Source organism: Talpa occidentalis, unplaced genomic scaffold (genome assembly GCF_014898055.3).
Source record: "Talpa occidentalis isolate TD23 unplaced genomic scaffold, MPIMG_talOcc4v2.1 talOcc4.13, whole genome shotgun sequence".
In the NCBI taxonomy this organism is placed as follows: Eukaryota; Metazoa; Chordata; class Mammalia; order Eulipotyphla; family Talpidae; genus Talpa; species Talpa occidentalis.
The window spans coordinates 87,325,632-87,342,032 of NW_023601322.1; the positions used below are offsets into that span (position 1 = coordinate 87,325,632).

Below are 16,401 nucleotides of genomic sequence, written 5' to 3' on the forward strand. Positions count from 1 at the left end.
ATGTCTGTTAGGTTTATTTGGTCTAAGTTAAGGTTTCATTCAAAAACATTTTCTGGTTGGTTTTCTACGCAGATGATCTATCCACCACTGAAAGCAGGAATCAAAGTCCCCTATCATTGTATTATTTATTTCTCCCTTCAGATATGACATTATTTGCTTAATATGTTTGGGTGCTCGAATGTTGGGTACATTTACACTTATGATTGCTGTATCTTCTTGATTATTGTCTTATCATTATATAATGACCTCCTTTGTCTCCTATTATTTTTGGCTGAAAGTCAATTTTGTTTGGTATAAGTGCGCTACCCCTGCTTTCTTTTGCTTTCTATTTGCATGGAGTATCTTCCTTCACTTTGAGCCAGTATGCGTCCTTAAAACTGAAGTGAGTCTTTTATAGGCAACACATAGGTGGATCTTGTTTTCACTTTCTTTTTATCTACACAACCTTGCTGGGCCTTTTCCCTGAGTTTATGCTTACTTCTGTAAATTGGTGCTTTTCTACAGCTCATACTTTCAAAAACCTTTTATGAATCTAGTCTAGATTACTACACTGGTTACTACAATGATAAAACATCTCATAGATAAGAGCACATTTTATGCTGTTCACAACTTATCTTAATTTGTCTTTAAGGGTTCTCCTCTTGCTACACCCCCCCCCATTTTGTATTTTTAATGCTGCATTTTTCCTCTTTTAATGTTGCATTGTTAACTAATTATAGTAGCTATAGTTGTTTTAAATACTTTTTTTCCTTTTACCTTTCTATGGTAAGGTGATTAGTATACCATCTTATTATAGATTTAGTTTTCTAAATCTGACTATTTTTCACTTTCACCAGCACACTGTACACTTCTGCTTTCACTTCTGTGCATATACTTTCTGTGAGTTGCTGATTAGCATCTTCTTATTTCAGCTTGAAGAATTCCTTTCAGCATTTCCTACCAGGCACTTCCAGTGATGATGAATACCCTCAGCTCTTGTTTGTATGGGAAAATCTTTATTTCCCCTTCATATAGGAAGGATACCTTTGCCATGTTGTGTATTCTTGGTTTGTAATTATTATTTTTCAATACTTGGAATATGTCATTCCACTTTCTCCTGACCTATAGGGTTTGTGCTAAGTAAGGAAGTCACTGAAAGTCTAATGGAAGTTTCTTTATAGGCTATCCTTCCTCTCCCCGCCCCCCAGCTATCTATAGGATTTTTTCAAATCCTTTATTTTTTGATAGTTTCATTACAAAGTGTCTTGGAGAACATCTATTTGCACTAAGATAGGGTGATTAATAGCTTCATGAACTTGGATGTCCCCAGGTTTGGGAACATTTTTCAGCTATTATTTAATAAACTTGTTGCCTTATCTACTCTCTACTGGAAGCCTAATTATTCGAAAATTTGCCCTTTTCAGTCAGTTCCATAAATCACTAAGGCTTTCTTTGTTCTTGTTTCTTTTCTCTGTTTGCTTCTTCGTTACCTCAGAATATCCTCTGAGTCATTAATTCTATCTTCCTTCTGCTTTACCCTGCTACAGACACTCTCTATTGTATTCTTTACCTCATTCATTGAATTCTTCAGGTCCAGAATTAGTTTGCTTTTATCATCATCATCAACATATCTCTTTGGCAAGGAATTCATTTCATTTATGTGTTTTTTCCTAATGTCATTTGTCTTATTGAGTTTTCTTGTGGTTCACTGAACTTCTTCAAAATGAGTTATTGCAAATTCTTTATTCATTAGAGCACTTTACTCCATAGCTTTAAGCTTTATTGTTGGAAAATTATTGATAACTTAGAGGTGACATATTTTCTTGGTTTTTCATGTTCCTTTTATTTTTGCATCTCTGTTTTCCCATTGGAAGTAGTAGACATCCCCTTACATCTTTATCAGCTGCCTTCTGATGAGGTGCTGGTGACTGGTGTTGCAGTGTCTGGGGTTTCCTCAGCTTTTGAAGGGGTACACCTGCTCCACCCTCTTTGCGCCCTCTGGTGGTAGAATTCTCAAACTTCCACATCTTTTCTTTTTCTTATAACTTACCAGGTTAGTTGCTGAAAGGCACTCGTTTTCCAGATAACAACACTCACTATAGCTCATGAATGGTTTCTCTCCTGCCTCCGGACCTGTTCGATTTTTCTGTGGGCACCCAATTAACAAACCTGCTCTCACACTGGCACCCTGAAGCACTCACAAGCATCCAGCTGTGCAGTGTGCATGGTGGGGGTGGAGGTGGAGTAATGGGTTTAGCACTTGGGGGTGATGGAGGTGCCCACAGACCCCTTTGGGAGATCCTCAAGTAGGATGCTTGCTGTGGAAGCCCAGTGGTCATCCAGGACCACATTCCTTCAATGTCCTTTGATTTTATGCTTCCTTCCCTTTCCTTCCCTCCCTCAAGTCATGGAGATGTATGCCACCTTAGTGCTCTCATTACTGCCGGAGAAACGGGTTTCTACAGTTGTGACCCATAAAACTGGGGTAGCCAAGTCCTTACTCACCACTTTCCACAGGACAGGTCTCCCGCATTTGTCAGCTCAACTCCATGCAGTGCCTCTAGAGGATCAGAGAGCTTGAAGGGAGTTCCTCCCTCTCCACCTGTCTCCCCTCAGGCAGGCTGGGCTCCCTCACATTCTCTCTTGCCCATTTTTACATGATGAGGCCAGGGTCCCAAAGATTTTTTTCCTTTACTTGGGCAAGCAGGGGTGCAGCAGGCTCATGACTCCTTTGGAACCACAGCCTGCTTATTTCTGTGTGTCTATTTTAAAGATTTATTTATTTATGCATACAAGAGCTGGGGTACAGGCCAGAGATGTGGGGGTAGGTAAGAGGACTCACCAGAAACAGAGTGGGGAACAGAACAGGCAGACTGACTGAAATACACTGCTGACGGTAGCAGCGGGTGAGACAGGAGAGGTCTGCCTCGCCCTGTGGGTTGCTCCCTGGCCAGCCGGGGATCGAACTCATGCTGCAAAGGCTGTGGATTGCTTCCTAGTGCAGTGCTTAACCTCTTGCACCACCAGGGAGGCCTCCTGTTTGTCTATTTTTGGAAATAAATGCAGATGAGTGTCCTTCCAGGTGCCTTGATGTAAAGTAATGGGTTCCTCAGCTCCCACTGAGACACTTTTGCTTGTGGATAGATGTTTAATTAGCGCTCTTAAAAAGAAAGAGTTAAAAGTTCTCATGACAAGACAAAATATTCTAGCTATGTATGGTAACAGACATGATGATCACAGAAAAAGGGAAGGGGGAAAAGAAAGGAGAAATACTGCCATCATTCTCTATCATATCATTATCACAAAAGCCAATTCTAACACAGAAATTATATTCTTAAATTTCGTGAACTTACATGGGTAGAAGCCGAACAGATTTTCTCACCTCTTCTTCAATTGTAGTAATTTGTCACTCTGGTTTGCTCTCTCTCCTCTATTCTTTTCTCTTTCTCCCTTTCTTTTTCCCTTCACACTGCACCCCAAAAACCCCTCCAAAAACACACACACACACAAGCAGACTCTCATACACACTATGATATTTTAACATCTGGTCTCAAAGTCACACTGAGCGAGCTGCTAAGTCACCAGCAGGAAGCCTAGCAGCAGGGTCCTAATGAAACTTGTCTCCCAAGTAGCTGTGATTTTCATTCAATGAGTCATGATAGCTATTATTTTAGGTGCTCTGAAAGACACATTTTTGATCAAGACTTCAGTGAGCTGTCGGGGATGAAGGATGGGGACTTTTTCCCCCTCAACTGGTTTCTCATATGAGGATCATGAAATGACTGGAAGACAGCATTGGGTGCCTAGTTACCAATGTCCACTTGGAAATTGTGCCCAATAATCTTCAACGTATTGGGTATTATCCATTTCCTAGGATATAGTTATCCAAGTAAATTCTTTCAGGGAATCAGTGAAAAAATCATTGACATGACCTTCCATGGTGGTACAAGGTCCCTCTACCTATAGATTTGGGCTTTCTGTCCATCAGTGATTCCTGGGTCTGAGAACAAGCTCAGAACGAAGTAGAAGACAAGAAATCATGATTTCTGTCAGCCTCCTGATGATGCATTCTTGATTTCTTTCAATTTTACAGTCTCGGTCATGCCCTTACTGGCTGACTATCTATCTTGTACCTACTGAAGCTTGTGAAGGTCTGGAGGAAGTACGATGAGGTTAAGAGACGAGTTATTGATAAATTAAATTGCAAAACAGTCACAACAAAAGGCTCAGCTGATTCCAAGAGTAGCGCTGGAGCTAGGATGGCCTTTCAAAGCTGTCTTGCCTTGGCTAATGGGGCTAGGCTTTTGTAACCTGGATGTAGGATGTCCCTGGAGAGAAGTAATGACTTCAGTGGAAGTAGTTGGGTTGAGCTGATAGCAGTTGTCAGAGAGCAACTAAAGGATATACATCAGCACATCCACTACAGGTACTGAGGTACTTTGTCCTTTATTTTTCCCCATAATCCACACATTTAAAAATATCACCAACACCATTATAGAAGACCTTTTTTGTTTGGATGGAGAGCTGATCTTTTTTGTCTTTAGAGGTGCATAGTGAAGTGTTTTAATGTCTTATGAAACAGCTCCCCTCTGGATGATTATGCCAACTCATTGCAATTGATTTGCTTTGCTCTCAGTTTTTGGGAACTGCTTTCTAAAAATTTAATTTTCATTAGTAATTACATAAAACATTTACATGGTTCCCAAACCCGGCACCTTCTAAGAAGTCTAGCTTCTACCCCAATCTTCTGCCCTCTATTTCCTCCCCCCCCCATTATATATTTTTAAAAACATAGCATCCTTCCATTTCAAACATAAATTAAGTTCTCTCTCTTTTTTTCTTAGCTAGTTGGGAGCATACTGTGATGCTCACTTTTATGTGCCAACCTGACTAACCCACTGGAGTGCTCGAACATTTGGTTACAGTCACACTTGCAGCATATTTCTGTGAGGGTGTTTTCAGATAAGATTAACATTTAAATATCAGTAGACTGAGTAAAGCAAATTGCCCTCACTAATGTGGGTGGGTCCACATTTTGTGCTGAAGGCCAACACAAAATAAAAAGGTTAACCTTCTTCCTTTTAATTGAGAAAGCCACAGAAAAAGGACTGTGAGAAAAAAGAATCAACTAAATATGAGGTTTATAAAAAAGCTGATGAAAGAGAAAATTTGGGGGCCTCCCTGGTGGCGCAGGCAGTTGAGTGCAGCACTGTGAAGCTGTCCACAGGCTCTGCAGTGCCGGTTCGATACCCACTGGCCTCGTAGCAACCCACATGGCGAGCAGACCTCTCCTGGCTCACCCGCTGCTCCCCTCAGAGTGTATTTCGTCAGCCTGCTCTTCTATAAATTAATCAGAAAGAAAAGAAAAGAAAAGAAAAGAAAAGAAAAGAAAAGAAAAGAAAAGAAAAGAAAAGAAAAGAAAAGAAAAGAAAAGAAAAGAGAAAAGAAAAGAAAGAAAGAAAATTTGGGGAAGAGGTCATTTGTAAATTCTGTAAAGGGACTGAGAATAAACTGTCTTTAGCAATGTGGCAGTTCACAGAGAACTGGAGAGATGGGAATAGGAAATAAAAGCAGCTGACATGGATAACTTTTTCAAGAAACATGGTAGTAAAATCCTGGGGTTTAATACATATTTATAGACTGAAATGAAGGAAAGGGAAGCAGAATTTTGGAGAAGGTGCAGCATCAATGAAGGTAGATCTGACAGTCTGCAAGATGGAAAGGCAGTCTTTTTCTTGTCTTAAGTCTTGAATATTGGCTCATCCTGGGTCTCAAGCCTTCAGACTTGAACTGCATCCTCAATTTTCTTGGTTTTCAGGCCTTCACACTCAGATTAGAACTGCAAGCTTGGTCCTCCTGGGTCTCCAGTTTACCAACTCACCCTGAAGATCTTGAGATTTGTCAATTATCTTTAATTAAATCTCCTTAATTCTCCATATTCAAATGAGCTGATTCCTTATAATAAATCAATTTTTCAGTATCTTTCTCCCCTTTTTTTGCCTCTACACAAACACACACACACACACACACACGTTCTATTCTATGTAGAACCGACTAACATAGTAGTTTCTCCTTATCTGTGAGATATGTTTCAAGATCCCTTAAACAGCAGACAGTACTGAACCCTATATATACTTCATTTTTCCTAAACATACATACTAAATGTACAAGTTTAATAAACAAATTAAGCACAGAAGACATTAAACAACATAAAACTAATAATAAAGCAGAATAATTATAACAAAAGTGAATGTCATTTCAGTTATTTGTGAAATAATTGACTTTTGAATAATTTAGTGAGTTTCTGGATATTAAATTAAATAAATCAACATTAACAACTACTTAACAGTGATAAAATATACTTTTATTTACTTCATTGAGTCAGAGGGTCATAAAAAAAAATTATTGCTAAAGTAGATATCAGGCGAACAGAAAGGTACTTTAGAAGTCCAGTTACCTTGGAGTTTATTTAAACTAAAAGAAAAATGTCATAATGTTTTCATGCAATACATACTTGGTTCTTTAAATAACAACTGTGACAAGTACCAGAAAGAATGAAGGAATATGCTGCACTTGTGATCCATACAAAACACCAACATTTTGGTTGTACATAATTTAAAGAAATGTCTTAAACACATCTGAAATACTGTAGTAGCCAATACATTAGAGGCATGCCTTGGTTGGGCATAGGAATGCAATTTAGAAAAAAAAAAAAAAAAAAAAAAAGATCATACCAGAACTACTCAATTTCTTTAAAATCACTGAGCAAGGAAAGCCAACATTGATCTTCCAAACTGATTTTACACAATTTCTGTACAGTACCTTGACTTAAATCCATGAGCAAAAGTTAATTCTCTCCTCCTCTATTTTTGGTAAACAACTGCATGGTAAACTTAGATGACTTTTCCCCCTGGATTTTACCTGGGAGTGGCCTTTTAAATTTTTTATTTAAAAGAGGGCAGGTTTGGCACTTTTATACTGATGTCACCAATGTTAATATTTCTTGGGATCTCAGGAAGATTCATATTCTTTACAGCTGATACAGCACGGGCTGGAGCTCCCGCTAAGCCAGCCTGTATACAGAAGCAGATAAAAGAAAAAGAAAATGTACAACTCAGGTATAACTCATCAAAAAACACCTAAAATGGAGATCAATGATAAAAGATTTTCATATAACAAGCTTAGAGACCAGATGGTAGTTTGAATTGGTATGGGATGATTGATTACTTTGAAATACTAATCTATAAAGAGAAAACAGTTGACACATTGGAAACGCAGTGAATACATGCAATGAGAACAATGTAGAGATTGAAATACAAATTAACCTATACCACTTAAAGATAACATACAATATTCAAATGACAACAGCTAGCTTTCACCTATATTTTCCTTCAACTGACTTATGATAGAACCATAAAACATATTTTACATTAGTTTATCAACACTCATGATAGATTTGGGGAACTTTTGCTTTTAAAATGGCATTTATTATCAATATGTACTATGAAATAAAAACCGAAAGTAACAGATCATGTTTGTTTGCTTTCTTTACGTAAACATTTCAAAACAAAAAAAAATTTAATTACTTTTAAAGTGTGAAGGTTCTTCTAAGTTTCTCTAAGAAAGTTTGAGAACATTAAAAAATCAGGCTTTTAAAGTGAAGCCTCAATCCATAGAGAATATTTCTGCTAAAAATTAAACAAGAGGATAACTACAATCCTTTGATGATTAGTAAAAATAAAATGATTAAAAATATTTTGTCATATAAAGTAGGCTCAACAATGTATGTTTAAGTTTACAGTATACACATTTACAAAGATAGCAGAAATGCAACAGATAGTGTAGGTAAGTAAGTGAATTTTTTAATTCCAGTAAATATGACTAATGTACAATATTTGGCTTTCATCTTAGTAAGAAAATTTATAATGTGTGAAATAACTTTGTAAGAATATATGCTTAAAATAAAAGAAAAACACATAAATATTTTTTCAAACAGATACATCTACAATCTTCATATTTTTAAGGTTTAATTTATATACAACTAGATTTCATCAATTTTTATGCAGGTTATAAAATAATAATAAAGCCAGAAAACACTGAGTTTAGTGGCATACATAATTTTGTACAAAAGCAAACAATTAAATAACAAAAATAAATCTCCCACTTTGCTTCCACTACATATGAGACAATGTCTATGTAATCAGAAATACAGCTGTAAAGTCCCTTTTTATAATCTTATATTTTTTTCTCTTATGTAATCCTACCTCTTCTGTTAATTAAATAATAATAATAATAAAGCTGTTACCTGAGAAAAATCTTGACTGATACAAAATAGGCCAGTGTAAACTATTAGCTGAATAAAGGATACAAACATTGTTAAGCAATGAAATAAAAGCCATGGGTAATCAATTCAGAATTGGAAATAATAGAAAAATCAGTCAAATATTATTAATAATCGATATGGTCCACACAGGCAATGATACGGGTGATATGGATGAAGAACTCCATACCCAATTAAAGACTGAAAAGGGCAGGAGAATTCAATTTTATAATTTAATGGAGGTTAGTTGTCTTTGATGAATAACTGAAAATCTGATGGACCTCTACATTTGTACCTACCTGAAGGAATGCAGGTTTTATTTTACCCCACTTCCCTCCCACTGCCTCAAAAGATACTGGAGATAAAAGCAAGTATTATTGGGGTAGATTGAATCACATTCAAAATGATTTTTAACTTGATCATTTCAGATTCAAGGTTTAGCTACCAAAATTTAGAACGGTTTGTGATCAAAGAAGATTTCAGTTCACAGAACTTTACCATCTCGTAAGTGCTCTTCCTTTTACCAGGAAGTATGTTGTCTGCTAAGGGAATAAAAATTATTTTACATAATTACAGACATCCTGGAACTACTATCCATTTTTCTAGGTAGGTGACTGTACTTTTTCTACTTCAAAAGTTAATTTTCCACTGTCTTTACTTTGGAATTTCTAAACAGGTTACAAATGATGAGTAGGCTATAGAAAAGTATTTATAAGATATTTGAATATAAATATTTAAAAAGTCATGAGTTATTGAAGGACTTTATTATTGAGAACAGGAGAGTAGGTAGGGCATATATGTGTGAAAATGAATATATTTACTGGATGCTATGGTTTACCTTCATACATAGTAAAAAAAAAAATTTCAGCATTAAAATTTTATTGTCAAAACACATCTTTTCCATTATATTCTGTACAATGAGCTGTTAAATTGAACTTAAACAAAGAAAATGACAATTAAAATGCATCCTGTTAAAAGTTGTTTCTTTGTGATCAAAGATGGTGTTGACTGCTGGCTGCTAATGAGAATAAATAAAGTCAATACAGCAGTTGATTTAAAGAGCGTATATGTGCCAAGTTCTTATTACATAAAATCAAAAGAAGTTTCTAAGTACAATGAAATACAATTCTTCTAAACAGAAGCAGCAAGCCATAGACATGCAAAGGATGGTAACTATTGAGAACACGCAAATGAATTAAGAGAATCAAATTATTTCTCAAGCATGTTCAATACTTTTATATGTCATAACATGAATTTAAATGATAGAGAGTAGAAAAACTATAAACTGTACATCAATTAAGTTTTAATTAAACTAAAATTTGAAGAAATCAGATTCCAGAATATAAAATGTAAAGAAAATATGAGCAGTTTTAATCAGTAAAAGTTGATGCTTAAATCAGCTATCAATGTTTATTTAAAAACTTTGGGCTTAAACAAAAAGACTTCCTGTTACTCAGGTAACTAACACTAGAACACCTATAGGACAAATTTCACTTTCAGATTGCCATGAAAGTGTAGCCTGTAACATTTTTATTAAGGAAAAAGCGTAAAAGAGGTAATTTGCCATTAGGAAATCAGTTAGCCAACGCCAAGGTATAAAGTAATTTTCGTCTCAGCTAGGATTTTTTTTCAGTAGTATATACTCATAGCAACAAGATTAAGTTTTATTAACACAATTTTTTAAACACAAAAATTTACAGAATTAAGGTTCACCTGAGTTCTTAGCAGTATGGACAATTTAAAGGGTAAAAATAAGGTATTTCTGACAGCACGAGATAGTTCTTTAAGAGTTAAGATTACACAGTTGACACAAAACAAATAAAAAGAATGAAACCCTACTGGAGAAATAACTTGTTTCCATCTATGTTATACTCAAGCACCACCAGAGCTGGTAAACTGCAGCAACTCCACTAACAAAAACAAATATATGAATCCAAAGCAGTTAAGAGTATGAACTGGATGAAAGAATGAAGTACAGTAGATAAAAGAATGGTCATGTTTTCTCTCCCATGAGATTAAATTAAGAGAATTAAGAGAAAGAAAACAAAATGAAGTCTGCAAGTATACCAAAATGAGGCCAAACAGATAGAAGACTTATACAGACATACTCTTGGAAATTTCAAGCACTTGAATCACAAAGATAGTAATGGATGGATATGATTTGTTTTTGATTTTGTTTTTAAATTGCCAGACCCAAAAATAAACAAAATGTGTGCAAGCAGAACTGAAAAAGCAGCATTACTAAAATATATTTCAAAGAATCTAAAGGATCCCTTTTCATCATGCAATAGGCAATTAACTTTCCTGAAAGGAACAGAAAAGAATATAGATATTTATTTCATCTAAGACATAAAATACCATCCTACCATCTTAATTTTTTTTCAAGGTTGATATATGGCATAATTAGATGGTAGTTGGAAATTGCATATACTAAAAAGCCTTTACCCACCCTTCCTGCTGGAAGTTGCTATATGTACATTCATAATTTTCACCTAACAGCAAAGTGAAAGAACATCAACATTAATAAACACAGTAGTAAATGGTTTCAGACTCAAAATCATTAACAAAATAATGGCAGATTTTGAAAGCATGTTTTGAGCCAAATAGAAAATTGGCTCAAATATCAATATCAATAAAAATATCCATATTTTAATTTTTTAATTTGAAGGTCAGTGACTTTTAATCTGGAAACTAGTAATAGACTTGCTCTTTGCTATAAAGGCAGTGCTTTAATACCACAATTAATAAACAAACATGTGAGAAATGCTGATGACAATCCTCTGGAGAGCAAGAACTGTGCCATTTTATTAAAATTTTTAATCAAAATTAGAGTGTTTAAAATTTTTAAAGTTTCCAATAACTAGTCATTTTAAATAATTTAAGCTACAGTTATAATTTCTGACATAGGATTTGCCTATGTGAAAAAATCTGGCTAAGGCTATTAATGGATTTAATACAATGAGTTCTTATGATTACAAGTGGCTTCTCAGGTCCTTGCCATAATTTTGTAGAACAGAGTAATTGTGCATGTCAAAGTAAAGGGGCAAAGCCAATCACAATCTAACTTTCCAACATCTGCATCTTGGGACCACTTTTTCTCTACTTGTTGAAAATAGACACTTGATTTAAAAAAAAAGTAACTACTACTTCTTATAATAGAAATTATGAGACCCACATTGTTGATGGTCCTTTGCTAGAACATAGCAGTTTAACATAAAGATAGCAACAAAGAAACTAGCAAGTGTTTTGGATCAGTGGAGGTGAATAACTCCACAGTGTATTTTCTATGCAGGGGATAAAATATAAAGATTCAGTGATCAACAGTGGTAACCCAGCTTCATAATCTAGTCCAAGATCTTGGGCTATTAAATTAAAATACCACTTGTATGGTGCTACTTCTCAAACACATCCAGAAACTAAAAAGTAGTAACAAGGCAACTCCAAGTTCTCAGTGGCATTTTTTCTAATTAGAAAAGAGGGTAATCTAACTTGTTAGGTTTATAGATATTTTTCCTTTGTGGGACTCAATAAATAATGCACTTTCATTTTGAAGTTTTTTAATGTAAGCTTATAATATAAACATGATAAACTTTGCTGAAATAATTTTGTACAAAAAAATTGTTCATCACCATCTACATTTTAAAAAAGTAGTTCACACGATTTACGGTGTGAAAAATGGAAAGGAAATACCAGAAAATTTGGTTTTGTAAAGCTAGGAATCTATTAAAAAAAATTTTCAATATTTGTCAACGTGCTTTGCAGGATTTACAATATTTTGTTGAGTCTTGTGAGGTTTGGATGTCAGAAAGTTGGTACAGCAGAAATACATCTTATTTATTCCTTTGTTATGGCATTTAATTCAAATTTTAGATGATTTCTGATCTTACTTTTTGTTGGCTAGTTTTAATATTAACTAGATAGTCAAAACTGAAAAAGCAATTCTGTTAAGACTTTGGAACTGAAAACCATTGTGAAGGGAAAAAAAAGTACGGTTTAACAGTCACTATTCTAAGCCTTTACAGGTTCTCACTTTGTACGCAAAACTCTAAAGGTTCTGCTTTTGTTTTTAAATTCAGTTTCCAAAAACCAGCAGGCAATTTGATGTTAGAATCCTAACTTAGAAAGATGGGGGGGAAAAATACGTGAGAGTTAAATTAAGATTGGTTCTGCCATAAGATGCTCAAAATAAACTCCAAATTTCTATATACAAAGTTAATTGTCATTTCTACAAATGTAATTTGTCAGTTAAATGACAATGTTTAAAAAAAAATTAAACTTTCCTTCTACAATGCAGGCAGACAAAACAGAACAAACATGACATCAATGATATACTAGTAAAATACACTAAGTCCAATAAAAGATGAAGGAACTACAAGAAGAAACTAGAATGGAAAATAGGCTACAGGGACTATATGAGTTCATTAACACAAAGAATTTTTGAGTCTGGCCTAAATAATTAATTGCCTTTGACATCATTTTGCTTTCCCTTTGTAAAAGTACATTTTTCTCAAAGTCATCAATACCTTGTCTACCTGTCCTGTCTGGGAGATTGAAAGATAAAGGTCTGTAAGAGAGAAGAATGGAAAGAGCTAGAAAGATCAGGATGTTCAGAAAAAAAAGAGGACTGGCTTTTAAAACGTAGTGACTAAATTCAGACCCATTTATCCATCTTAAAAAAAAAAAACAAACATGAAATGCATAAAGGCTAAAAGTCTCCCCAACCCCACCCCTCTACCTCCACCCCCAGGGAGTCCTTTAATTCCTAGGCAAGTTCCAGGGCACCTCTTACACTTTCCCCAAATCCCACCCAACCTCCCAACTTAAACCCTCCTTCCCCAAGATCCCAATGTCACAGTAAACCATTTGCTATAAGCAGCATAGACAAAAATATATTCAGCATATCTTTGCCTCTCCTGTCTTTAAAGATCTGAGAGATCTTTCCCTGCAAAGGTGCTGGGAATTAAACTGGCTCACTTTAAGTCTGTGACTGGAAATGTACTACCTATAAGCTAATATAATAAAGTCTTTATTTCTGAAAAAGTAAAGGCACTCAGAGAGACCCATGTTAGATTGTAAACACTATATCTTAACTATATCCATGCTAATTTTCAAAAGATAAATGTTATTTTAAATACTACTTATGTTTTAAAATATGATAACCAGGTCTTTTAATCAACCATGATATTCTCATTTTTAATTAAGTCTTTCTTGGTAAATTTTAGCTTACATAATAATTTTAAACTGAAATTTAGTAACATTAATAGCAGCTTGCGTTTTGCTTTCAAATAATTTTGTGATTATTCTGCAGTCATGTATTTGGTAGACCTAACCAGTTTAAGTAACGCAGAAATGGAACCCATATGAAAATGTGTACATTTCAATGTGTTTGGAATAAAACTGGTAGCCTCCCAAACATACTCAAAATATACGAAAATTAATGAAAAATTAGAATTTGAAAAACAACATAATTTTCAATGCAATTTCTTACAATGGCCTTATTTTAACTTCAAAACCTATTTTAAAAGTAAAATATTAGCAGACATCACATGTAGAAAAACACTTTTATGTTGTGATTTATCTCTAATCGTATTTAAAACATACTTTCTTGTAGAGGAGAAAAAGAAAAACTAATTTGGTTGCAGATAACAACTAAGTATACATGTTAAAATATAATCAATGGATGAAAAGTATACAGCAATATTCAAAACTATTTTAAACAGCAATGTTTCTGAATAAGGTTTTTTTTGTTACAGTATTATAGCAATTTCTATCACTAATGTAAATTATGAACTTTACCACTTTTGATAGAAAAAATGCCTGATTAACAAAGTTTTACTGGATAATCGAAAAGAAACTATCCATTATACAATTACTATAGCTCTTTTATTACTTTCTGCCATATATATATATATATATATATATCTCCTAATCCTCAGATTTCAAATTTATCCACCATCCTGTGTTTCATTCAATTCTACTGAGCATATAGCATTATGTTAAAATGATCCTTGACAGTGCCAATAAGATAAAAATTCTTCAGAACTCACCTGCTATAAATTAATGCTACTGTATTTTTAATATCATGCTGCATTTATAGAATTTTTATTTAAATCAACAAAACACCTGAATGTGTACTAATAAGATTTGTTTTCCCTGAGTTATAACTATAAACACCAGAGGTAAAAGTACCTCAAACAAGTAGTTCTGAATACACTATCAAGACTTCTTAAACCTCTGCTATAGTAATTATGAGAAACACCCAAAATAATGAGAAATTAAGCAGTCCAACTACAGCACCTGTTACTTTACTCAGCTCAGTACTTGAGGGAAGAGTCACTAAAAATCTGAAGCAGGATTTGATATAATGCTAATGTTCTTCATTCATCCAATCTATCAGCACAAAGTTGGCTGTATGTAATGAACCAAATCTCTCACAGAAACCAATAAAAGCCACAAACACATGTATCACTATAAAAATATGTGAGTTAATTAGCTGCCAGTGACCTTTGGGGAGGATCCAGAATTAAAAGATTAAGTATTAAAGTCTTTTTTCAATATGCATTCAGGCTTGCTAAGCACCTAAACTAGAACTTAAAATATTACTCCCTCAAGAGAAGCCCACTTCCTCTCTCTTTCCTTTTTCAGAAATAGTTTTTAACACTAAATTGATATGTCTTTAAAATCAGTTTTAAGATTTCTTGATAATTAACAACCAAGATTTTATAAAGCAAATATTACTCCATTTTTTCAAAATAAATAATTTGTTTTAAGAAATAAAAACATGGAATTATATTTATTAACAGAACTGTGGCGGAAAGAATACATAAAACTATTCGGTGGATATTAGTCACATAACATTCAACATAGTAAAATGTATATATGCCATTTCTTAAAAACAAAGTATTCCAGTTGTACCTAAAGGGTGATACTGAAGGACAAACAGTGAAAGCTACAAATCATGCATAATTTACAATCATGCTTACTACCTTCATTAACTAGAGCACCTTTTACTCTTACCTCAGATTTCTCCAGTTTATTTTGTGCATCAATTTGCGTAACTATCTCATTCATGTTGGTCTCCAACACCATTCCCCCCATCACCATTTCTGCAAGAATATTGTGGACCTAAGGAAAAAAAAAATAATAAGTCATAAGGAAACTCACGACATGATGTTCCATGATTCTAGTAGTTCTGTTTCAAGTACTACTGTGTCTTTTTTATAGGTAAAATACAGCTGTAAAATAAAAATAATTAGTAACAAGGTCTCATAAACTATTCTTGAAACTATCAAGAAGCCTTAGGCAGTATGTAGCTCCTTTAAGTCTTCGTTTAATGGGCTAAAAAATATATAAAATAAAATAAATAGTAATAAAAATAAAAATATATATAAACACACACATGTGCATACATATATCATTTACATATACGCATATATTGGTCATATATTCTTTACTAATGTTTCTATTTATTTGTTGGAATTTGTCTGCTTTCAACCTATTCAAATTATTTCCTGTGTAGGAATTGTACAAATAAATTTTTTAGCTCAGTGGAAAAAAAAAGAGAGATGATAGTAATAGCACTCTTTTCGTTTAGTGAAAACTATTATATAATAGCACTTCTATTTGCTCTGATTGTGGAAGGATGAAATGAGTACACCATATGCATTTATTAAATATTTATACACAGTGCTTACAGGGAGCACCATTCTGGTTTAAGCAAATTATACACAATCACTGTAGAGCAGAATGAAGATTAAATGAAACTCTTTTCCCTTTTTTAGCAGTTATGAGCCTACTACTCTATTAAACTAAGCATCTAAAAAGGATAAAGAAAGGAAAGAAGAAAGTCATATTATGTAGATTTCTTTCTATGGACTGTCCATGGTTTCAGAGCATCAAAGTAACTTGGCTATATTTATGTTAGAAATGAGGTGCTCTGCTGCTACCAAGAATTGTCTCCCCACAAACTATTCCTATCTTTAGTACTATGAGAGATATTCTAAAGTATGACAAATTTCAAAGTAATTTTGGAAGGAAAATATTTGCTAGCTTATCAAAATTTTGGTGTTTTCAAGACAAGTATAAGACGGGAAAGTATATAA

The 16,401-nt window shown here is 34.0% G+C and overlaps 1 protein-coding gene across 2 annotated transcripts in view; it reads right to left on the minus strand.

Annotated features, from left to right (window-relative positions):
- Positions 1-6,321: 6,321 nt before the first annotated feature.
- The window catches only part of AP3S1 (adaptor related protein complex 3 subunit sigma 1), a 51,559-nt gene continuing 41,479 nt past the window's right edge, over positions 6,322-16,401 (minus strand). Inside the window, exons 5-7 of one of the 2 annotated variants that reach the window (XM_054694511.1) lie at positions 15,317-15,424; positions 8,285-8,332; positions 6,322-7,052 (exon numbers count right to left, since the gene is read on the minus strand). In XM_054694511.1, the coding sequence (XP_054550486.1) occupies positions 6,924-7,052; positions 8,285-8,332; positions 15,317-15,424 (285 nt within the window). In that variant the 3' untranslated portion in view covers positions 6,322-6,923. The remainder of the gene's footprint in view (positions 7,053-8,284; positions 8,333-15,316; positions 15,425-16,401) is intronic. The other variant, XM_037509487.2, reaches the window with a different exon arrangement.